This window comes from Mchenga conophoros, linkage group LG19 (assembly GCF_057382185.1).
Source record: "Mchenga conophoros isolate Kocher_MC1m ecotype Shallow Benthic linkage group LG19, M_conophoros_male_GT1.1, whole genome shotgun sequence".
Classification (NCBI taxonomy): Eukaryota; Metazoa; Chordata; class Actinopteri; order Cichliformes; family Cichlidae; genus Mchenga; species Mchenga conophoros.
Window position 1 is genome coordinate 9,838,409 of NC_140544.1, and position 23,181 is coordinate 9,861,589.

General features: G+C 50.4%; 1 protein-coding gene across 3 annotated transcripts in view; it reads left to right on the forward strand.

The window, feature by feature from the left end:
* The window catches only part of pxdn (peroxidasin), a 55,591-nt gene that overhangs the window by 13,619 nt on the left and 18,791 nt on the right, over positions 1 to 23,181 (forward strand). For 2 of the 3 annotated variants that reach the window (XM_085258402.1, XM_085258403.1), the window contains 19 exons: positions 2,513 to 2,584; positions 3,743 to 3,814; positions 5,022 to 5,191; positions 6,935 to 7,052; positions 7,140 to 7,309; positions 8,352 to 8,624; positions 8,708 to 8,983; positions 10,062 to 10,174; positions 10,381 to 10,537; positions 11,142 to 11,250; positions 11,907 to 12,064; positions 13,443 to 14,449; positions 14,649 to 15,145; positions 15,230 to 15,364; positions 15,454 to 15,662; positions 16,834 to 16,945; positions 17,484 to 17,616; positions 17,892 to 18,005; positions 18,699 to 21,789. In XM_085258402.1, coding sequence (XP_085114528.1) covers positions 2,513 to 2,584; positions 3,743 to 3,814; positions 5,022 to 5,191; positions 6,935 to 7,052; positions 7,140 to 7,309; positions 8,352 to 8,624; positions 8,708 to 8,983; positions 10,062 to 10,174; positions 10,381 to 10,537; positions 11,142 to 11,250; positions 11,907 to 12,064; positions 13,443 to 14,449; positions 14,649 to 15,145; positions 15,230 to 15,364; positions 15,454 to 15,662; positions 16,834 to 16,945; positions 17,484 to 17,616; positions 17,892 to 18,005; positions 18,699 to 18,824 — 4,021 coding nt within the window. In that variant the 3' untranslated portion in view covers positions 18,825 to 21,789. Of the gene's footprint in view, positions 1 to 2,512; positions 2,585 to 3,742; positions 3,815 to 5,021; positions 5,192 to 6,934; positions 7,053 to 7,139; positions 7,310 to 8,351; positions 8,625 to 8,707; positions 8,984 to 10,061; positions 10,175 to 10,380; positions 10,538 to 11,141; positions 11,251 to 11,906; positions 12,065 to 13,442; positions 14,450 to 14,648; positions 15,146 to 15,229; positions 15,365 to 15,453; positions 15,663 to 16,833; positions 16,946 to 17,483; positions 17,617 to 17,891; positions 18,006 to 18,698; positions 21,790 to 23,181 lie in introns of those variants that run through there. The other variant, XR_014890072.1, reaches the window with a different exon arrangement.

Sequence of the window (23,181 nt, forward strand, 5' to 3'; positions counted from 1 at the left end):
CGACTAGTCATGATTACGTCGACTATCAGAATCGTCGACGACTAATTTAATAGTCGACGCTCGTTTGAAGCTTTGTAAGATCACAAAAGACGCAGGAATGAGTAGTAGGATTTAAGAGTGTAATAACGGACTGAAACAGAAGATGGCAGCACTGCATGTACAAGGATGCCAGCTGCCGTTAAACCCCGAAGAAGAAGAAGCTGTGTCCCAGAATTCATAGCGCGGCCCAGCTCAGTTTCCAACAATGGCGGCAGCTAGTTAGTTTTAATATTACTCTTATTATTCTTTCTGGGTCACAAAATAAACGTTTAACATATTTTCAGGCGAGAATGTAGCTGTGTAAACCTCAAATATCTGCTCAGTTTATCAGGACACCACATATTTTCAAAAGCGCTCTGACATTTTCGGAGACGTCTGTTACCCACTAGCTCGATAGCTAGCCGGGGGCTAGGCTCACTAGCGCCGTGAGAACACCGGACTCCCGGCTTCAAACCCACCGCCGTCTTTCACTACTCAGGTTAAACATGATATATAAGGCACTTAGATAACTTCAAAATGTTATTGTTCCTGAATAAATCGGTTTGGCTGAGATTAAAGTTATAGTTTTTACACAGCTGAATAAACGTCAAGCAGACAGCTGATTATCAGAAGTGTGAGATTCTCGAGAATTTACTCCGGTGTCCTGTTATATTTTAGATAGCAAGGAGTTTATTAAACTTCACCGAAACAATCTGCACATTTCATTAAAATTTAATAAACTATCATCTTGTCTTTATTTTTAGTTAGCACAGACCTTAAACACTTAAAGCTGTAAGCTAATGATAGTTATATAAGAGCAGATGCTGCTGGTGCAATAAGCTGTATGGATGATGATCTGATTAGTCGACTAATCGCAAAAATAATCGGTGACTAGTCGACTATCAAAATAATCGTTTGTGGCAGCCCTAGTGACTGTGCACTTGAAACCTCGACAAACATGAATTGTGATGATCCACAAACCAACACTGGGACATCAGGTGCCTCGGACGCCCGCTGCTTCCTTCCTTCAGTACAAGGAAAGCTTGAATGAGCAGTGATAACCTGCTTTCAGCACTGACCTGTGTCTGAGTTTCTCCTGGTTCTGCGTTTTGTTCTTTGTATAAAAGTGAAACGAGTCGCGCCTCAGACAGCGACAGTAAGCTCCTCCCTCTCTGAGTGTTGGAGGCTTCGGCAGAGCTGACAGGCTTTCGCGACACATTCGAGGAAACGTTTCACCGAGTTAAATATTTCCAGCTCGTCTGCGTTTGTTTGGTTCCCGTAGCAGCCACACTGGGATGGTTCTGAAAGCGTGACGATACGATCGGTGCGCTCGTCTGGAGGTGTTTCTGTTCTAAACTCAAAGGTGTGGTGTACATGACGTCTGCTCTGCTGCTCTGACCCTCACCCGGCTGAACCTCACAGCTGTTGGATTTGTTTACCCCGATCTTGTATATGAGCTTCATTCTGTTTGCTCTCCAGTAAACAATCAGCGTCCCTGCTTTTCACTCAGAATCAATGATAGAGAGTCACACAGACAAACACAAGGGGGTGTCCAACTGCAGGCCTCGAGGGTGTCCTGCAGGTTTCAGACGTGTCCTCGATCCAACACAGCTCAGTTAACCTCGTCTCTAGAGGCTGGTAATGAACTGATCATGTGACTCTGGTGTGCTGACCCAGGCTGAGAACTAAAACCTGCAGGACCCCGGCCCTCGAGGCCCCTGCTGTAGACAAAGAGCCAGATTTACTAAAGACTGCTTCAGCTTTAAAAAGTACTTTTGTGATTTACAAACGAGTGTCGGTGGCGTTTGTTACACAAAGGTCTGGGTACAGTTAATTAATTGTTCCACTTGATTTAGAGCATTTAAACCACACAAAGGTGCCTTGTGAAGGTTTCCATCAGGCTGCACCATCGCAGCGTCACGGCGTGCTGCGCTGGCTGTAATCTGTGATTTTTCAGTCTGTTTGTTGGCCACAGTTGGCTGTGAGTCAGATTCCTTCCTCTGACTTTAATAAATCCCTGCGGCCTCATGCAGCACGGAGAGAACAATGACAGCGTGCACGCTCATGCACGTAGCGCTCTAACGTCATTAACACACGTGGGTCTGACAGTAATGCTCAGTGTTCTTCTTCTGCACATCCTGCGGGATGGCTGCCTGCTGCCCAGCCTCAGAGACCCCACCAGTTTCCATCAGTTTGCCCTGATGATAAAATCATTGATTCTCTCAGAGCTGCCTCCATGATCCTAACAGGCGGCGGTTTCCAAAGAGGCAGAGACGAGTTAACGCTGCCCTGTGTTTGTGTGACCTCATCAGACCTTCTTCATATTACAACCCAAACCTTTGCTCTCCCTCTGTAGCATCTTCATGGTTGCAGCCTGCGCGAAGTAAATCTGGCCCTGTAGCTTTAAGATAAGAGCCGGTGAAGCTCATCAGGACACTAAAATCACATAATCCAGTTTTACTCTGCTTTATCTACATTCTGCTCTCTTCTGCAGGTACCTGCACTTCAACAACATCGAGTCCTTGGAACCAGAGTCCTTCACTCATCTACCAAAGCTGGAGCGACTGTAAGTTCATCCTGCCTGAGCGTTCACCAAAAGCTTTTCCGAACGGTAATTTTAAGATCCGTGGAATAATAGAGCCACCGGTGCGACTGGATTTACTGTGACAGTTGATAGAAACCAGAAAGCAATAACTAGCATGATGTAGTTGGCGGGGAATGGAAGGAATGGCTTGGAAACAAAGAACGGAGAGGCTCGCGGAGCCCAGATCTGAATTTGAAGCAGACGGTACATGCCAGGAAGCGCTCGAACATCCTTCAGCTGAAGGAATGTGGACTGGAAGAGCGCTCAGACATTTCACTGATGTCAGAGGCTGCAGGACGGTTTCTGAGGAACGGCTGCAGGAAGTCGTGCAGGGTTGGTAGCACCGTCGCTCCCTGCATGTGTGTGCTGCAGGGTGTGCAGGGCTGTGTGCTAAGCCCCTCCACACACACACGGTTTCAGGACCTCGACTTTGGCTTTCACTATTTCTTCAGCAGTTTTGAGACAAATCAAGTGTGATTATTTTTGCCTGACCAGTTTTGACCATCAGTATTATGGGATACATCCCAGTTTAACTATCCTGCAGCAGTGCACTGCTTGTGCTGTGCACACTGTAAGCACCTCCTTACAGTGTAAACGCGGCGCGCACAGACGTGTGCCGACTTTCAGGCGTGACGAGCGATCGGCAGCAGGTGTCCTGATCTCTTTCACTGTTTATGAGCCAGCAGGGTTTCCACTCCTCCCAGTCTCCTGAGTAAAGGAGAGGAAGGACACCTGCTGCACGGGGAAAACACCTGAGGGTGGAATTCCCAGGCGCACACTCCGGTCATGGTTGGGAAATTTCTCTGCGGTCAAAGCATCGAGAGAGAGATGGAGAGCAGGATGGCGTTCCTGAGGGCGGGATGGAAAATTAATGTCATTTTGTGGTATTAAAAATGTGTTTGGCCCGAGACTCGTGTACACAGGAAAATGTTTTCATGCCTGCGTTTTAGCCAGCGTGAGTCATCATCTGGGAAAACGATCATATTTCTTCTCCCATCCCAAAAGATGCTATTAAAGGCAAATATGTCCTGTTATTAGTTGAGCAGATCGATTTTGGGACTGTGTGAGCCCTCAGAGTGTTTCCTCACTGAAACGACAGATTCCTGCTTGACGACTGTGATGTTTTTCTGCCTCTCTCAGGTTTCTGCACAACAACAGGATCACCCAGCTGGTGCCGGGAACTTTCTCTCATCTTCAGGCCATGAAGCGACTGTAAGTGGAAAAGACAAGCTCACAAACACATGCGAGACTCTGTGCTCACTATCAGACAGGCGTGTTTATCGGTTAGATGCCATGAAACCGCAGCGCGCTGTTCTCACGCTCGCCTGCAGCGCGCTGTTCTCACGCTCGCCTGCAGCGCTCGGCCCTCCCACAGCTTTTCCTCCCGTTGAGCTGCAGCAGATCTGAGTCCATCTGAGACGTCGCTCATATAAATGACTCCATTTAAGAGAATACGAAGTCTTTAGAGTTTGTGCTTTTCTTTATTTTCTGTCGTGTCTCTCCGGCTCACGAGTAAGTGTTCATAATAAACACGTTTCTGTGAATCCTCCTGAGCCACAGGATCTACATGATGTCATTAGGAACAGACATGCTTACATGGTCGCACAGCCCCGCCTACCGCTCTGCATATTTTCCTGGGTAATAACGATGTCATCACAGCATGTTTGTGTGTCTCAGAGGACTCTGATTACCAAACAGAGACTTCCTGTTTGCTTTAGTTACCAAACAGCCTGCAGCTCTTTGATTCCAGACGTCACGTTGTGCCGCACGCCGTTTACAGCGCTGCCGCCATGTTGCTTTTGTGGAGCCAGAGGTGACCAGATGATGCAAGCAGACATGTATCTGTGTCCAAACAGTGAAACTGGAGCTGCTGTTAGTACAGCAGCGATGTTATTGGTCACATGACATCGTTAAAATGCTCCAACAGCACAGACACTGCTCAGAGGTCCTGTTAGCAGACAGCGAGCTGCTGCCACCTGTGTCACCAACCACCTGTCAGTCAAAGAGGCCACGCCCCCAGTTTGCAAACTTTAAGCCTTATTAAAATTTAAGCAGACTGACTCACTGCTGGAGCCCCTGCTGGATGCTAGAGGTACTGCAGCTGGCTCAGACATGAGCGGAGGAGTTTGGCTCTCAGTAATCATGATGCTGATGTAGAGCAAATAAACATACAGAGCTATGAGCAGGTGGAGGAGGCTCCACAACAATAACCAGGTTTCCTTTATTACTTATAAATGAGCCTCGGTCATTTGTGAAGTTTTAGATTCAAATAAATATTCGAGAGCCTCGTCCCTGAAAAACCTGTGCTCACGTCAGGAAGGGGGCGTGTCCAGTGTGAGGGAGGGTTTACTGCTTATCCAGACTGCGGGCTCCATCTATCCACACATGCCCACTTGTCTCTGTGTTTCTGTGTGTGCAGGCGACTGGATTCCAACTCCTTGAACTGTGACTGCGAGCTGCTTTGGCTGGCCGACCTGCTGAAGCAGTACGCCGAGTCGGGCAACGCTCAGGCTGCTGCCACCTGCGACTACCCGAGCCGCCTGCAGGGCAGATCGGTGGCGACGCTCACCGCTGAGGAGCTCAACTGCGGTACTGAGAACAGTTACAGAATGAGTTATAGAAACAGTCTCCCCCCATCACTGGCTATAAAGTGGAGAAGTTACAGCTGTTTAACAGCAGCTGGATGTGCAGCTTGCATTCCTGGTTTCCTGAACGTCTCCTCTCATCTCTGCTGGACAAAGGAAGCAGAAAGCTTCAAGACTTTGGAGCCTAACAGGAAGCACGTCGGAAGTCATGCGTTACACACATCCACTTATTTTTATAGCCAAACTCTGCAAACTCTCAGACAGCCCCCCCAGCCCCCCTCCCTGCAGGTAAGCTGAGACACACACAGGTGTATCCTCTCTTTGTGTCTGCAGCCCCCACTTCCATCCTTCACACACCACAAACAGTCTGAGGGCGAAGGGAGCTCAACGTGTCTGTGGGCCCTGCGTCAGACCACCAGCAGCTGCTGAGATGGGCTGGCTGATAGCTGTGTGTGTGTGTGTGTGTGTGTGTGTGTGTGTGTGTGTGTGTGTGTGTGTGTGAGGATGGAGGCCCACAGGAGGCCTTTGTCCTCATTGTGAGACACTTTAGTTTGAGAAGTGTTTAGTCTGGTGTGAAACCGTCATGTTAGTATTTTGCTTGTTTTTCTCATCAGTCGACACAAAAATTCATATTTTATTTAAAGTTGTTTCATCAGTTAACAAGTGAACTCTGTAAAGTTTCATTTCTGTGCAGCTGAGTGCCGTAAAACAAAAGAGAAGAAGAAGAAAATCTGTTGAGCTCTGTCACAGAGAGGCTGCTTCAGCTCAGGTTGAACTGCTTTTCCTCGCTCGTCTGTGTCCTGATGTTCACCCGGTTTTATGAGCAGCTGTAAATCCCGCCGTCTCAGTTCTGCGTTTCCTGCGGCCATGGCTGCACGCTGAGCCGGCTGGCAGCTGCTTGTGTCTCCGCCACATTTAAACCTCAGCAGCTAATTCGATGGCCCCCAAACGTGCCCGGGCCTGCTTGGCGTGGCCCTGTCTGGAATGTCTGCCTGAAAACGCGGTGGAAGCCTTTCCACGCCCTCCTCCCCCCCTGCACGGTGGGTGGAGGAGCTGTCAAAACAAAGCAGTGGCTGGAGGTGAAGTGCCATCTCCTCACACGAGCTGTTTCTGGTGGGGACACTCGCCTCCTGTTGGTGGAGATAAACAGGAGGGCGGTGTGAAGTGTGTGGAGGAGGGTTTCCAAAATAGTCTCCTTTATGACTTAAATAATGACCAAAATTGACGAAATGAATCCCCAAAACCAGCATATCTGTAACCATGAGGGTCGCCCCCTGGTGGTCTGTAAATAAAGTGCAGCTTTAAGGAACCTGGCTTCACTTTTCAGATCTGGACGTTCATATATCATCCCGCTTGTGTTTGGGAGCTTTGTGTCTGTTTGTGCTTCAAACTCAGCACAAAGTCTCCTACCAACCAAAAAACAGGAAAAAATGAGGCCCTAATATTGAACCCTGGGGGACTCCTCCACTGGTCTCCATGTGCAGCTGCTGAACGAGTCATTCTCCGCTCTGTGGGTCAGAATGACGATGATCTTTGAACAAAAAGCCTCATGAAGTTTGCATCGTCCCTGTCCGACCTCCCTCTGGATCTGGATTTTAGCCCTGATATTATTGAGCAGGTTCAAAAAGACAAGACAGACTCAGCAGAAGCTCGATTCAGTAGGCTAAGAAATACATATGAAGAGACGTGTGATGCTGTGTGCTTGCTTATACATTACATCGGTTTTCTGTCTGATCTTCTCCTGCAGAGGTTCCCAGGATCACGTCGGAGCCTCACGATGTGGACGTGACGTCGGGAAACACCGTCTACTTCACCTGTAGAGCCGAAGGCAACCCTAAACCACAGATTATCTGGCTCAGGAACAAGTAAGGCTAACGGGTGGGTGGGTTAACATCGAAACGCATCGCACGCATTTACGAGCTCTGGTTTTTATCGGTGCGTCTTCCTCGTAGCAATGCGCTAAACATGCGCGACGACAGCCGTCTGAACCTGCTGGAGGACGGGACGCTGATGATCCAGAACACCAGGGAGACGGATCAGGGAGTGTACCAGTGCATGGCCAAAAATGTGGCCGGAGAGGTCAAAACGTCCGAGGTCACGCTGCGATACTTCGGAGCTCCGTGTAAGTGTGCGCTCCCGAGCCCGTTCACTGTGACAGCCTTAAAATACACGACATCCCACTGAGACGTTTAAAGACGGTGTTTGCACCAAGAGTTCCGAGGTCAGCAGGTCAGGTGTTACAGAAACATTCACAGCTACAAACTCTCAGCCACACATACAGTCTGATTTCATTAAGTTTCATTACTTATTACTAGTTACTTCCTGTCAACGCTCCAGACTAATTAAAGTTACTGTGGTTACCTGTTTGCGTATCATCTTCACACTGATGTCAGTGAAATGTAGGTGCCATGTTTTTTATGCACTCTATGCAGCTAAAGCTGTGGATGCAATGCATTATGGGATGCAGTCCTGTTTGCCTTTTTTCATTTCTGTTTATTCTTTCATGCATTTTATGGTCATGATTGATGTTGAGGCTGGTTTCTAAACGCTTTATGAAACATCAGTGAGTTTCACATCTGGTTACCAGAAGAATCAAAGATATCGTTTCACTTTTATCCCAGAACCAGTGTGAAAAACTTCAGTGCACTTCTGTATATGTGAGGGGCTTTTATTGTGAAAAGAAGCAAAAGGAAGAAGCCGTGTGTAGAATAACCAGGTTTCCTGTATGGATGTGGCAGCAACAGCAAGTCTGGAGTTCATGGCTGACTTATTTAACCTGCATCAGATTATCTGTCATGTTTCCATGACAACTGAAACTACAGCTAGCTAAACTGGTATTAAAGTTGCAAAGCTTTGGGAAAAGGCTGAAACCACATGAATGAGCTAAAATCTGAGCTGAAGGTCACGGCCAGCCTCTGGGAGCAGATGTTGTGCATTTCCTGTCTCTGTGTGGCTGTAAACCTCAGGTCCCCGGCTGTGTACACACTGCTCTGACTCCACTGTAATCACTGCCAAATAAGGACAGGGCACAGCTGCGTGCCGTGACAAACGGGGATGGTTTCAGAGTGGCATCATCGATCCCAGCACGAGCTGCCGCTTCACATCTTCAGATCTTTATTTTTGAAAAAGTGAGGTCACCACCGTTCCCATGTCTGCTCCTCCAGCACGGCCCAGTTTTGTGATCCAGCCCCAGAACACGGAGGTCCTGGTGGGGGAGAGCGTGACCCTGGAGTGCAGCGCCACGGGCCAGCCGCAGCCTCGGGTGTCCTGGACGAAGGGTGACCGGACGCCCCTGCCCAACGACGCCCGCATCACCATCACCCCCTCCGGAGGGCTCTACATCCAGAACGTGGAGCAGGCTGATGGAGGACAGTACACGTGCTTCGCCTCCAATAATGTTGATACCATACACGCTACGGCGCACATCATCGTACAAGGTAAATCAGAAGATCGATGAAAGGTGTGGGTGCTGTGTGCCTTTGTTGACCAATTAAAACATCATTTCCTGCTCTGCCTGTAGCGATCCCTCAGTTCACCGTCACGCCGCAGGACCAGCTAGCCCTGGAAGGCCACACGGTGGATTTCCCCTGCGAGGCGACCGGCTATCCTCAGCCGGTGATCGCCTGGACTCGAGGGGGCAGCCCGTTACCCTCGGACCGCCGTCACGTGACCCTGCCCTCCGGCACGCTGCGCATCACTCGGGTGGCAGCCCACGATGAGGGCCAGTACGAGTGCCAGGCAGTCAGCCCCGTGGGCACCACGCGCACCGCCGTGCAGCTCAGCATCCAGCAGAGAGGTGAGGAGGGGGGCGGAGCTTTAGGCTCTAAGAGCAGGTGGTGCATAGATGAAATATGGCTGCCAATCACAGGCTGTTTGTTTGTGTAGGTGGAGGGGAGGGTGGGAGTGGTGTGCAGCGTTTAAGTCACAGCTCATTGGAAGGTGTGTGTGTGTGTGTTCGTGTGCGTGTGTTTGTGTGTGTGCGTGTTCTGCAATGACAGGCCTGGCGTGGCACAGGAAAACACGGCAGCCTGTAATCCTGAGGTGACGCCATGTTTTTCCATGTTGTAATGCCTGTTAACACGCTGCAAAGTACTAGTTGCGTAATGGTTGCACACTGGAGCACTGTGTGAGCCCACAGCTGTTTCATGGAGAAGCCGACGTAGAGAGCGTGAAGTGACACGAGCGCGAATCATGAAAGCAACGGGAAAGTCCCACGTTTATCCCGTAGGATCAAGCCGTGTACAGTTTTTAAACACGTTTTAAAACACATTCATGTTTTATTAGAATTAAGAATATCTGTTTGCAAAAATATATATTATAAATATAAAACATGAATATTGGAAAAGACCTGCAGTACTGTCAACGACCACCGGGGGAATGCCTGCAGAGGTGACCTGTAAAAATTAGACAACCTCAAATTCAGCCGTTAGCAGCACGCCGGCGAGTGTGGGTCGGGTGAACACGCACAGAGAGAGTTCTTCATTCTCAGGCACAAAGACTTTCAGGTGTTTAGATGTCGATGAGTCTTTGTGTTCGTGCTGCTCGCTCTGCACAGGAACCGCAGGGGGCGGGGTCAAGACTCTGACAGTGACGCAAGGGTTCAATCAGAAATCTGTTTGTATTTATGTAATATGACTGTCTGTCTGTGTGTGTGTGTGTGTGTTCTGTCTTGCTCTGAGCTTCACATTAAGCTGATTGATGCTCCTGTGTGTGAGCAGAGGGAAGCAGCAGCTCTGGTGAAGCACAAACACTGCGACAGTAAAATGTTTGATGTCGGCTGTGATTGATTACAAAATGCACTTCACATGTGGACCCTTTGCTGCCCGCTCATTAACTTGTGTGTGTGTGTGTGTGTGTGTGTGTTACTCATTCAGTGACGCCTGTTTTCACGAATGCCCCGAGGGACCTGACGGTGGAGTCCGGGCAGGACGTGCAGATTCCCTGCAGCGCTCAGGGCCAGCCGCAGCCGGTCCTCACCTGGAACAAGGTGAGCGGGTAAAGAGGCGACCTCAGTGCAGGTGCAGAGGTCAGGAGGTCAGGTCAATCAGACCGAGAGGGTCCTAACGCTCAAACCAGACGCTGAGAGCCTTTGTAAAACTCAGACGTCTGTGTCCTTACACAAGCATGCACCGAGGGCTTAGTTCAGGCACCAGCTCTCAGCACCGTGACCTCTGACCTCTGTCTGTCTCTCAGGATGGCGTTCAGGTGACAGAAAGTGGAAAGTTCCACATCAGCCCCGATGGTTACCTGGAAGTGAAGGACGTGGGCACGGCTGATGCTGGACGCTACGAGTGTGTCGCACGCAACCCCATCGGCTACCAGGTGGCTAGCATGGTGCTAACTGTGACAGGTAAGCAGTGATATCAGAGCGCCGCCGGGACCAAAGGTCTGTGGCGCTGCTCGGTGTGTGTGATCTGCTGCTCAGCCGATGTAGCCGCGCTGTCGGGTCTCGGAGTGTGTTGCTGTTTCCTGCTGAGACTTTTGGAGGTCAGCGCTCTGCAACCGAACCTTAAACTGCATCAGCTGCTGGATGTTTTCAGTGGCACACGAAGACGAAGGAGCGCCAGAAATCACTCAGGAGGGAAGAGCTCACAGGATTTCAGTGAACTAAAGAACACCGGTGAACTGGAGCTGCTTACGGCCGTTACTTAAATGTATGAAAGATGGACACGACTTCCTGTTGGGTTTAGACCGCAGTCTGCCTCACGGCCTTACTCGGATATACCTCCGTACTTTTATTTTGTGGCTCTACTGGAGCAGCTCTGCACGATTCATTGTTTTTATCTCATAACAGGCCTTTGTGCAACTTTGTGCATCACTGTGGGGGAGGTGGGCGGGGCTTGTGTTAGGGATGACACCAACCTCTTTATTGAAAACTCTGGTTCTGTTTGAGATGTAAACCCTGGCCGAGCTCTGCTCGTGCTTGCTGATGTTCCACCTGTGTGTCTCTACAGTGCCCGCCATCAGCAGGGAGGGCGACACCTTCGTCAGCACGTCCATAGAGCAGGCCATCCGTACTGTGGACAGCGCCATCGAGTCGACGAGGAGGCGTCTCTTTGACGGGTAGGATATGACAAACACGCGATATGAGACTCTGACCCTCACGACGGCCTCGAGGATAAAAACCTGGAAGGCTCTGAAGTGTCTCCATTTTCCTACGCCACCACGTGTGTCCCTCTTCCCTGAGCCTGATCTTCATCTTGTCGTTATTGCTGCAGTGCATCATGGGATTGAGTGTAATGGTGAGACGTATGATGGGTCAGGATGAGAACATGTGTACCGGTGAGGTGTCCTGGGGTCATGTGACCAGGTTAGGAAGTCCTGCTCGCCAACAGCGCTGGCGTTGACGGCGGCGGTGTGATCGTGGCTGCAGCACCTCGCTGAGTTTCAACAGCCCGAGGCTCAGTGCAAGTTTAGAATAGCTGTGCTGAAAACCACCGAGCTGATGTTTGGAGGAAGCAGGAACGACAAAGAGTGAAATGATGGCGGCGACTCAGCTGCGCAGTGACTCAGACGCTGCTGCGTGTTTAAACTCTCCGACCTGCACTGGAGAAATTCCCGCCTGATGTTCTAGTCCTCGAGCTCTAACGGAAAATCCCCAAAGACCGGAGCAATCTTTCCTCCTGCTTTTGTTTAACCTGTCTTTGTCTCTTACTTCCACACTTACTGTCTCTGTGATCTGTCATATTTATTGTTCCCTCTCCTCCCTCGCCCTGCAGTCAGCCTCGCACCCCCGGGGAGTTGCTGGCTCTCTTCCGGTATCCGCGGGACCCCTACACCGTGGAGCAGGCGCGGGCCGGAGAGATCTTCGAGCAGACGCTGCTGCTCATCCAGAACCACGTCAACCAGGGTCTCATGGTGGACACCAACGGCACCGGTGAGCAGATTCAGACTCGACACGCTGCTGAAAATGCAAAACCACACCCTCGTGAACACTGAGCGCGCTCGCTGATCGGTTTAAACTGATCGGTCATCTCTGCTGTGCTGATATTTTGGGCACATATGCAGTTTCAGACTTTGCAGAATGAAGCTGCTGTTCAGCTTTCCTGAGTGGAGTCTTGTGGTGCCAATAATTTAATTCTGTCTATGAATCTCTCGTTGCTGTGCACGCCTCCATCCGTGCGCCATTTTCTCCTCAGCGACAGCCGAGGGACGGACACGTGACCACGGCCCGCTGACGAGGAGCCATAAACACTTTTATTAGTCCTCGGTTGGCCGCAGCGCCTCACCTACGTGGTTTGTGTTCACACTGGGTCAATTATACCTGCGCGTGGGGGGAGCACGGGGGGATTTTGATGTTTATGTGCAAAAGCATGTGGGGGGGTTGTTTTAGTTTCTGGCTCATGAAGCAGTCGTTGTTCTGGGGGGTTAATTTTAACAGCACGAAGGTCAGCTGATCTACATTTCACCATCAGTGTGACGGGAAATCGAGTTTTTCTTAGTTTTGAAATTAAATTTCTGGCTTTAATTCTCCTGAATCTGCAAGTTCTTCTAAAAAGTTTTGTTCATTTTTTTGTCATATTGAAATGTGTCAGTGTTTCCCTCATAAATCTGCAGTTTTCTCTTTGCAAGATTTTTATTTTAGTTAATTTTTTCACCATTTTTTCACTTCCTGTTTTTGCTCTTTGGGATATTTTCATCCTTGAAATGATAACAAAGGCTGAGTGTAGTTGACGCCTCATGTGGTGTAAATGTAGTGAGACCAATAGTGACAGTTTCAGGTTCACGGGGAAACGCAGGAACAGCGATGAACACAACAGACGGCGAGTTTGAACAAACGTTCGTGGAGGGAAACGCCAGCTCCCACGTTCTCCTTTTAACTCCCCAGTAAACAAACACGCAGCAGTGATGTGTGGGAACGTTCACACAGGAAGTCTCACCTCACACACGCTTGACACTTGCTGTCATGCATAAGTGCAACGCTGCACTGCTAACACACCTGAATGTGCTGTGCTCTCATTTCAAAGCTGATGGAGGGCGCCCTGTGGCCTCTGTGGGAGGGGCTCCAGGGCCTGATCCTGTGGATTACCTGATGAATGTGAGCAGGTCTCTAACCCGCGGCGTCTCCAGGAGGCGCTGTGGGCTGAAGCTGGAAGTGATAGACTGTATATAAAAGATGGCCATATCCACCGTGACATCTTAGGCTTTGGTTTGGGAGGTGTTGGCGTTAACAGAGGGGGCGGGGCCGAGTGTAGTAGCCGGGCTGCTATGATTACTCTGTGATGGACGTGTAAGCGTGTGTTTCCTTTCCGCAGCGTTTCGCTACAACGACCTGGTGTCCCCCCGCTTCCTGGACATGATCGCCAACCTGTCCGGCTGCACGGCCCACCGCCGCATCAACAACTGCTCGGACATTTGTTTCCACCAGAAGTACCGCAGCCACGACGGCACCTGCAACAACCTGCAGCACCCGATGTGGGGCGCCTCGCTCACCGCCTTCGAGCGGCTGCTGAAGTCCGTCTACGATAACGGTTTCAACCTTCCGCGAGGCGCCACCGACCGCGTCCATAACGGCTACAAGCTGCCGCTGCCGAGGCTGGTGTCCACCACCATGATCGGATCGGAGACCATCACCCCCGACGACCGCTACACACACATGCTGATGCAGTGGGGTCAGTTCCTGGACCACGACCTGGACTCCACGGTGGTGGCTCTGAGCCAGTCCCGGTTCTCCGACGGCCAGCTGTGCGCTCAGGTGTGCACCAACGACCCGCCCTGCTTCCCCATCCAGTTCCCGCCCAACGACCAGCGGCAGCTGCGGAGCGGCGCCCGCTGCATGTTCTTCGTCCGGTCCAGCCCGGTGTGCGGCAGCGGGATGACGTCTCTGCTGATGAACAGCGTTTACCCGAGAGAGCAAATCAACCAGCTGACCTCCTACATCGACGCCTCCAACGTCTACGGCAGCTCGCGGCACGAATCGGAGGAAGTCCGCGACTTGGCGAGCCAGAGGGGTCTCCTGCGGCAGGGCATCATACAGCGGACGGGCAAGCCGCTCCTGCCGTTCGCCAGCGGGCCGCCAACCGAGTGCATGAGGGACGAGAACGAGAGTCCCATTCCGTGCTTCCTCGCCGGAGACCACCGAGCCAACGAGCAGCTGGGTTTGACCGCCATGCACACCGCGTGGTTCAGGGAGCACAACCGCATCGCTACAGAGCTGCTGAGGCTGAACCCCCACTGGGACGGGGACACCATCTACCACGAGGCCCGGAAGATCGTCGGCGCCCAGATGCAGCACATCACCTACAGCCACTGGCTGCCCAAGGTAACGGCTCCGAGCTGATGGCGCCCGCGCTGCTCAGCTGATCATCAGGTGAGCTCAGGGTTAGCATGAGTGTGACAGCCCGGGACACAGAGAGAGGGAGGGGCTCACTTCATTCAGCTGTTTAATGTAAAAGTTGCAGCCAATGAAACGCTTCTCTGATGATGTCACAGCAGGCAGACTAACCCTCCTCTTCTCTCAGATCTTAGGTGAGGTTGGCATGAAGATGATGGGGCCGTACGGGGGCTACGACCCCAACGTGAACGCCGGCGTCTTCAATGCGTTTGCCACCGCCGCGTTCCGCTTTGGCCACACCCTCATCAACCCGATCCTGTACAGGTTAGATGAGGACTTCCAGCCGATCCCGCAGGGCCACATCTCGCTGCACCGGGCCTTCTTCTCGCCATTCCGCATCGTGAACGAGGGCGGCATCGACCCGCTGCTTCGCGGGCTCTTCGGCGTCGCCGGTAAAATGCGTGTCACCACGCAGCTTCTGAACACCGAGCTGACGGAGCGGTTGTTCTCCATGGCCCACGCCGTGGCTCTGGACCTGGCCGCCATGAATATACAGCGAGGGAGGGACCACGGCATCCCGCCGTATAACGACTACAGGACCTTCTGTAACCTGACGTCTGCTCGGACCTTTGATGACCTAAAGAACGAGATTAAGAATCCGTCGGTCAGAGAGAAGCTGCAGAGGTGGGCGTGGCCTCAGACAGGCTCAGTGTGACTCGCCAGAGTTATGGTATGAGCTCAGCGTGTTTCTATTTCCTCGTGTTGCAGGCTGTACGGCACGCCTCTGAACATCGACCTGTTCCCCGCCCTCATGGCTGAAGATCTGGTCCCCGGCAGCAGGCTGGGCCCCACCCTCATGTGTCTCCTCACCACTCAGTTCAAACGCGTGCGTGACGGCGACAGGTAGGTCAACCTTTCAGTACCGAACTGTCGCCGAGCGTCACGTGACCGCAACAAATGAATCCTATTTCTCTCCTTCCTGCCGTGTTCAGGTTCTGGTACGAGAACCCCGGCGTGTTCACGCCTGCCCAGCTGACCCAGCTGAAGCAGGCGTCCCTCGCCCGGGTGCTGTGCGATAACGGCGACAACATCACGCGCGTACAGCGCGACGTGTTCAGGGTGGCCGAGCTGCCTCACGGCTACATCAGCTGTGACGACGTCCCTCAGATCGACCTGCGCATTTGGCAGGACTGCTGCGAAGGTAAGAGTCAGCAAACGCTCGCTTTATTCTTCAGTTTACTCGACAGCTCAGATCACGACGACCAGGATACCTTAGCAGACGTTTGTTGTTTTCAAAACACAAACATTTATTTTAAGCTTGAATAAATTAAACTCCACTGAATAAATCACTGGTTGAATATTAGCATTCGAGTGTATCCCAGATGTGTTGAACAGCTGCAGCCCTGAGCAAGCGCAGAACAACAAATAGAACAGCCTGCAGACCCGTGAGGGCGAGAGGAGCTTTCAGGACGTTGTTTGGTTTTGGTTGTTTTTCTGATCTTCGCTGAGACAAAGTGGCTCTGTGGTCACAGAGGTCGCTGTCTCTGCTTCAACCTTTTAAAGTTTATTTTTGGCCCGTAGTGTGAATTTGTTGCACAAATCTGATCCCAGTTTTATTATTTTATACTGGTGCATGAAAACAAACCTCCATTATTAAAAAGAGGTTTTTATTGTGGTTGGAGTGATCTCAGTGTTTGATGTAAAGGTTTAGTCAGGAGTTTAATCACAGGATGGAAACATGTTTTCTTCTTTAAAGAGGAAGCAGACGCTGGTGATGAGTCTGCTCTCTGACTGCAGCCTCTTACATACTGCACATATTCACTGTATGAGGAGAGCAGAAACAATAAACAGAGAATATAGCTGCGTTTGCTAACAGTGACACGTGTGTGTTCGCTTTTATGTGTCGGCACAAGAGAGGAAGTGTTGTTGTTCTCGTCTTCTACACGCAGTCTGTGAATCAACCGCAGCTGAGATTTGAGCGTTTACATAAAGACCACAGCTTCCAGGCTCGTAAACCTGGAAGCTGCGTCACTGTGACAGTGGAGAAGGGTTTGTCAGTTTTTTCATCCTCCAGGATGACAAAAGCGGGATCGTTAGGGGGGTCGCGGTCGTCTCCCTCACAGCTCGATAAATGGGTGAGTCGTCTGCATAGCAGAGAGTCTAAAGGAGCTGATACAGTGCAAGACGAAGCACGTCAGAGAAGATTTAAACAACTCGCGCTAAGAGATGAGGGTACCGTGTGCTCCTGTGGTTGATTCCAGCACTTCAGCCTAAAAGCACTGCAGTCAGGTCATAAACGGTCCTTCTGTTGGCCTCAGCGACTCTGTTTTCTTCTTCTACTGATTTTCAGTGTGTTGTGTTTAACCCACCAGACTGCAGAACTAAGGGCCAGTTCAACGCCCTGTCGTACCACTTCAGGGGACGCCGGTCAGCTGAGCACAGCTACAAAGAGTACAAACCTGCCAGCAGCTCCCAGGAGAACAGGTAACAACACCTGTAAACTTAAACTGCTCCAACAGCACAGACGTTGTCCAGAGGTCCAGTTCAGGGACTCTGGTTACCCGAGTCCAGCAGATAGCTAGCAGGCCACGCCCCTAATCATGCAAACCTTCAGGAAGTATCCATGGAGACCAACCAGTTTGTGTATCAGGCTGTAAACATGTTTATATGTGCTGTAAAGTTTGAACATGGCTGACTCACTGCTGCCTCCTGTGTAATCTTACAGCGTTCCCTCGGTGTCAGCGGTCCTGGAGCGTGGGAAAGTCTGGCATCAGTTTTTAGGCCAGAAAATTCTTGTTTTACAGCAAAAATAAAAACACTTGTAGGCCTCAGAAACCTGCGACATACACTTACAGATGTGTGAGTCAGGTGACCTGCGATGTGGCGAGGAATGTTGTCCTGACAATACCTCGATAACAGATATTTGAGGTGTAGAATAAGTAAAACACTCATTTGTGCATCTTTGTCCTGTAAACTGTTAACTGTGAACATCTTCAGTCATTTGGTTTGTGTGTGTGTGCAGCTCAGTGGAGGAGACCCCGGGCAGTCTGGGAAATGTCTCTGCGACTTCCAGGAAGAGCACTGAGCCCTCCATCAACGACTTCCAGGATTTTGTCTCCGACATGCAGAAGACCATCACCAGCTTACGAAAGCAGGTGTGTCTGCATCCACAGACAGATGTTTGCAGCTGTTCTTTATCCTTTAAATCCAGATTGTGACGTTTGTGATCAAAGTGTCTGAAACTTCTAACCATCTTAAAAACGTTGCCATGTCTCACTGCTCAGAGCACAGTTAATTCCTCAAGAAGGGGTCGGCGTGCCGAGGTCGGTGTGCTGGCTCCGCCCTCTGGTCAGCTGCAGGTGTCAGTGTGTTTGGGGAGGTGAGGTGTGTGTTCTGACTTTTAAAATGTGTTGTTCTCATGTTTCTGCAGATTAAAAGACTTGAAGCCCGTTTGAGCACCACTGACTGCACTGACAGCGAAGGCCGCGAGCGAGCGGACGGCGAGCGGTGGAAAAAGGACCCGTGCGCCACATGTGAATGCAGAGTGAGTGTAGCGGGCAGGGCTGTGGGTTAACACGTGAACACGTCCTCTGTCAGACGCCGTTTAAATGTTTCTGTGAGTCTGGAAGCGTCTCGTCTCTTCGAGCAGATCTTGGCATCATGTTCAGTTTTCGTGTCTGACTGTGTTGCTGCTGGCGATGGCGCTCCGGTGTCAGACCTTCCCACCTCCTGCAGGCCTGGCCTCCACGCCGCTGTGTTGCCATCTTTCGCTCTCCTCTTCCACACCTCTCTGCATTCAGAGGGATGTTTGCAGTAATTGAGCTTGGCAGGCAGAAGCAGACGAGGAAGACAGTCTGCGAGCAAACAGAGCAGTCTGTGGTCGTCACGCACGACGACACAGCGAGCATGACGGGCAGGTCAGTCCCAGGTCAGGTGGTCCTGGTAGCAGGAGGCGGAGTGACCGGCTGAGGGTCACATGGTGTTATTGTCACAAGCAAACAAACAGAACCCAAAATCAAACCTGGGTTTGAACGCGATCATGTCGACCTGCCCTGGTTTGCAGCCGTGTGATTGGCTGTTGATCACGTGAGCTAAATGATGTCAGTTCTTATTGAACAGTTTAAGTTTTCTTTCCCGTTTTGGTGTTTTTGGCGTCTTTTCTGTCAGTTTCGCCTCACATCTCACACGTAACGACGTCATGACTTGTCGCCCTTGTTGTGTTTTCCCGCCCCGACAGGACGCCCAGGTGACCTGCTTCGTGGAGTCCTGCCCAGCAACCGAGTGCAAACGGCCCGTCAAGCTAAAAGGCAGCTGCTGCCCGGTGTGCCTCGAGCAGCTGACGGCGCCCGCCCGCCGCCCGTAACGACCCTCAGGACCCCCGCAAACACGCCCTCTGGCGTCTGAACGTCACACGCTCGCAATCAGACGCACGGAGAGGACATGAGACTCGTGAAATCGCGCGGCTCCACCGCCGCCAACAACCTCGACAGACCCAACAGCCTCGTCTCAGTTTTTCGTTTTCTTGACCCAGGGAGGGATTTTATTTTGTTTCCTGTTTGTTGCACCCAGCGGCGCGAGGCCTGCTTCGAAATCCTCCGGCGACGAGCCGCTGTCACTACGTGGATTTATTTCTGACCCGCCGGATGGACGAGCGGGCGTGAGACGGGCCGGCCTCTCCTTCCTCCCTGCGCCGAGGCTCCCGAAGAGCCGCGACCAGCCGCCGTTTGCCGTCCTGCTCCTCCCGCTCGACGATAAATCACAGGACAGGGAAGTAGATGGAAAGGCGGTCGCCATTTTCTTGTCTCACACAATATTCTCAGGTTAGAGATGCCGAAAACTGGTGCTATCCCCCGATTTTATCACAGTTTAATCACTAAACCTTCAAAGTATTTTGTTGTATATGCAAAGCAGCCTATATACACTCAGTATGTCCTTAATGCTACATCACAGTTGAGACGACTGTTGTACTTATGAGTAGAGTTACTGCATCTTTAACCCGCGGTGCTTTTTATCATGTTATTCTCTTCTTTTCCCTTTTTGTATAAATTGTTGCATATGAAGAAAATGTGAAGCCCTACAAAAATGTTTGTAATGCAAAAGAAATGTCTACTGATCTCTGCTCGTCGGTCCACTGACGACTCCCTCGCTGTGTGTGCCGGACGCTCGGCCGGCTCTCGCTCCGGCGCCTTTGAAAGAAACCCTGTTTGTACCACTGTGTTCACGTGCCGCGGACTTTATTCCAGTATTTTCCTCAGTGTTTTAAAGCCAAAAGTATGATTTTATGAGTTTATGTTTGAATGTTGTCCTGGTTCAGTATTCTCACTTTGACATGCTCATGTTCGGACCGGTGCTTCTGCAGTCGTGGGAAGATGAGCTCAGTAATTTCAATGAAACAAATATTTGACTGGATCTGAACAAGTTTTAGCACAAAGGCTTAAAGCCAAACAAACCAGTGTCTGTTTATTAAGTAGCTGAAACGATGCTTACCTGCCAGAAACACTCAGCCACAGTCGTGTGCGCTAATATCAAATATAAACAATTCGATTCTCATCAGGTGTCTGAATGAGGTTAACACAACCTGTTATCATCTATTGTGCAGACGCTAATGCAAAATGCAGAAACAACGTGATAAACCGAGTCCACTCTTAATGCTTCTGCAGGAGTCAGCGTCAGCGTGGAGCTGCCAATCAGATGCATTGATTAATTAATCATCATCATCGTCATCATCACCAGCGCCTCTATAAAAGCAGGAGCTGTGTCAGTTTGCAGGTCTGGATCTTCACAGCAGTGGACGTCCTAGAAAATTCACCGTGAGGTCAGACCCAAGAGTTCCGGCTCAAACTCAGCTAGCATGTGAAAGGTTAAAGGTCACGACAAGCAGAAGAAGACAGAACAAGCATGGGTCGTTTGGAAGCTGAACAGAGGGCAGATGTTTGTCCACCAACCTAACAGCTGGACCATGAACTCCAAAGATGCTGAAAACTCACAGTGGAGAGACCGACTGAGGCGGTCACACAGGAAACTTCCAGTGCTCCTCCATGAATCACAGGCTGGACTCGCATACACGCCGTCTGCATGAATAATGAATTAATGTGTCGCTTATTCCAGGTCGTATTTACCTAATTTTACAGACTTTATTTTGCCCTGATATGTAAAACAGAGAAACTTTTCTTTCTCTTGATTACAGTTATAAAGCTGCACATTTAAAGGTCAGCGTGACAAACAATGAACAGCTGAAATATAACAGAAATGGCTGCTGTCCATAACAGACTTAATGCTCTAATAAGTAGCAGAATATTGCTGCCAGTTTGTGCATTTATGGACAGTTTGGCTAAAAGTTGTTTAGATCCAGTTTAAAAGAATAAAGTGAGAGGTGCTGGGGGGGCGGGGTCACAACCTGCGGCTCCGCTGGCGCCGACGACACCGTTGGAGGACTGCGAGCAGCTCTGCTCTGCAGCTCTCTCGGTCCAAGGACACGCTTGCATTCCTTTGTCCAGCAGCCCCCCTCCTCGCTCCCCCCCCCGTTGGGTGTTTATATAGGTTAGGAATGCTCTGAGATATGGAGGATGACGCCATGTAGCCGAGCATGTGTGGCGCGGGCCTCTGACCCTCATTCCTTCATAATTGAAGCCATATGAGAGAGGAAGTGATGTTGGGGGAGGGGCGCTCAGGGTCGGGGGGGCTGTTTGTCAGACCGATTTACCGCCTTTCACACGTACTGTACTCCTCGTACTCTCCGTGCATTGACTCGCTCCGTGCGACACAATTCCCGATCTCGTCTTCCTGTTTTCCTCCGATTGTGTCGGAGCGTGTGCAGTTTTCCTTTCCTGTGTTTTCTTCTTCAGTGGTAACATCCTGCGAGCTGAGGGGCTGATCGGTGACAGTAAAGATGTCAGAGCACCAACAGTCACACTGGTAAACAGTATCACCTCATACTGGACGAACTGTGTTTACAGTGGTGCCTCCTTCTCCTGCAGCACCATGTTACTGTGTGTTCGTGTCCCCGTGTCTCGGTCACAGCTACTAGCTTTGGCTTGCGCCCCGAAGCTCTGTGAGCTCTTTGCGTTACCCGTCTGTGTGTGTTGATAGATGTGTGTATTTGTGAGTCCCTCTTTTTATTTCCCCTTGAAAAGGTTCCCAGTGTCAGTGGAGCGCACTGCCCTGCAGTACTGAACGTGTGTTACCTACACTGTCCTAACCAGTGGTCATTGTGGACAACCTAGTGCCTGTCATGACAGTTGTATTGTACCTTTGCCAAAGAATGGTTTGCACTGTAATGTATGCCTCTCAACAGTAATAATAAATAAAAAAGCCACATTTGAATTACAGTCACTTGTTGGTGCCTGTTCTTTGTCAGCTCATCATTAATGAGAGGACTTTTTTATTTGCTCATCACAAAATGACTTTTGTTTCACTGAACATGACTCGTCTGATTTAGTGTTCTGGTTTAAAGCAGATACTTGATCAGGTCCAAACTACAGAGTCTACAAGTTTGCATTTGACTCTGATTACTCTCAAGTTCCTGCACTTCCTGTTTGGTTTGTTAGTTGGTCTGTCAGTCATGACTGGATGGGTCCCATTACAGTTTTAGACCCATCCATCCCACTTATCCTTGGGGGGGGGCTGAAACCTATCTCAGGACGAGACGATGTGTCCGCAGACATCGACTATCAGTACGGTGAGTCCACCTCCATCCATACCTGTGAATATTTAGCCTTTTAGGAACTTTTTGAAATTCATCTTGACCACAACTCTCACGTGCAACAGGAACTCTGCAGATCTGTCCTCACATAAACTTCCTGCTGAGGTTAAACTGTCATCTGCATATAAAATGAAACCTGTCAGTAGATTTGGGGCTAACAGTAGTTAACCCTTTAGTGTAGTACCCACCTGGTCTAATCTCAGAATCATCGATGACCATCAGTTTTTCATTTGTCCTCTTCTAACTGCTGAAGTGCATTTCACTCTTTGAAATCAATCTGCTTTTGGAAACTGTGACCAGCAGACAAAACAGGAAGTCTTGGCTGAGATATCTGCTGCTACAGCAGACGCTCCAGAGCGGACCCAGCAATTCTTTGCCCCAACAGCCACATGAAAAACTGGGACTGTTGTGGAGGGTCGCACCAATAAGCTCATAAAGGGCTGAAAGTGGAGCTGAGCTGAGTTCAGTTTATTGGTGTGACTCTCCAAATGTGAACATCATCTCCTACCCAGGCTCCAGAGTCAACGGCCAATTCATGCAGCAGATGGAAGAGGACGTCTCGGCCCGAACATCTGATCGTCTCTGAAAACTCGTCTGCAGGTTAAAAGGCCTCAGTCACGCAGGCCTGCATGTTTCATGCAAACATGGAAACTGCAGTAATCTGCAAACATCCTAAAACCTCACAGGAGCTGTTCTGCTCTTTGCTACCTTCAGGCTCCGGTTCAGTAAATAACCTTCTAACCTGTGCTCCACTGTGTCAGGTTAATCAGACCCATCCTTTGCTGCAGTCGCTCACCTCAGCAGGGACACCGCCTACTCTGTGTTGCTAACAGTTGCTCCACCTGTTGCTACCGTTCACCGTGTCACTGACCTTCAGTGATCGCTGGTCACTCTGGCAGCTCTGTGGATGAGAGCAAATCAGTAACACACCTGCAAACATGAAGGCGACAAGACTGAGCATGCTGTGCCTTTAAACATTAGCATGTTAGCACACTAACTGCCAGCTTTTGCCAAGAGC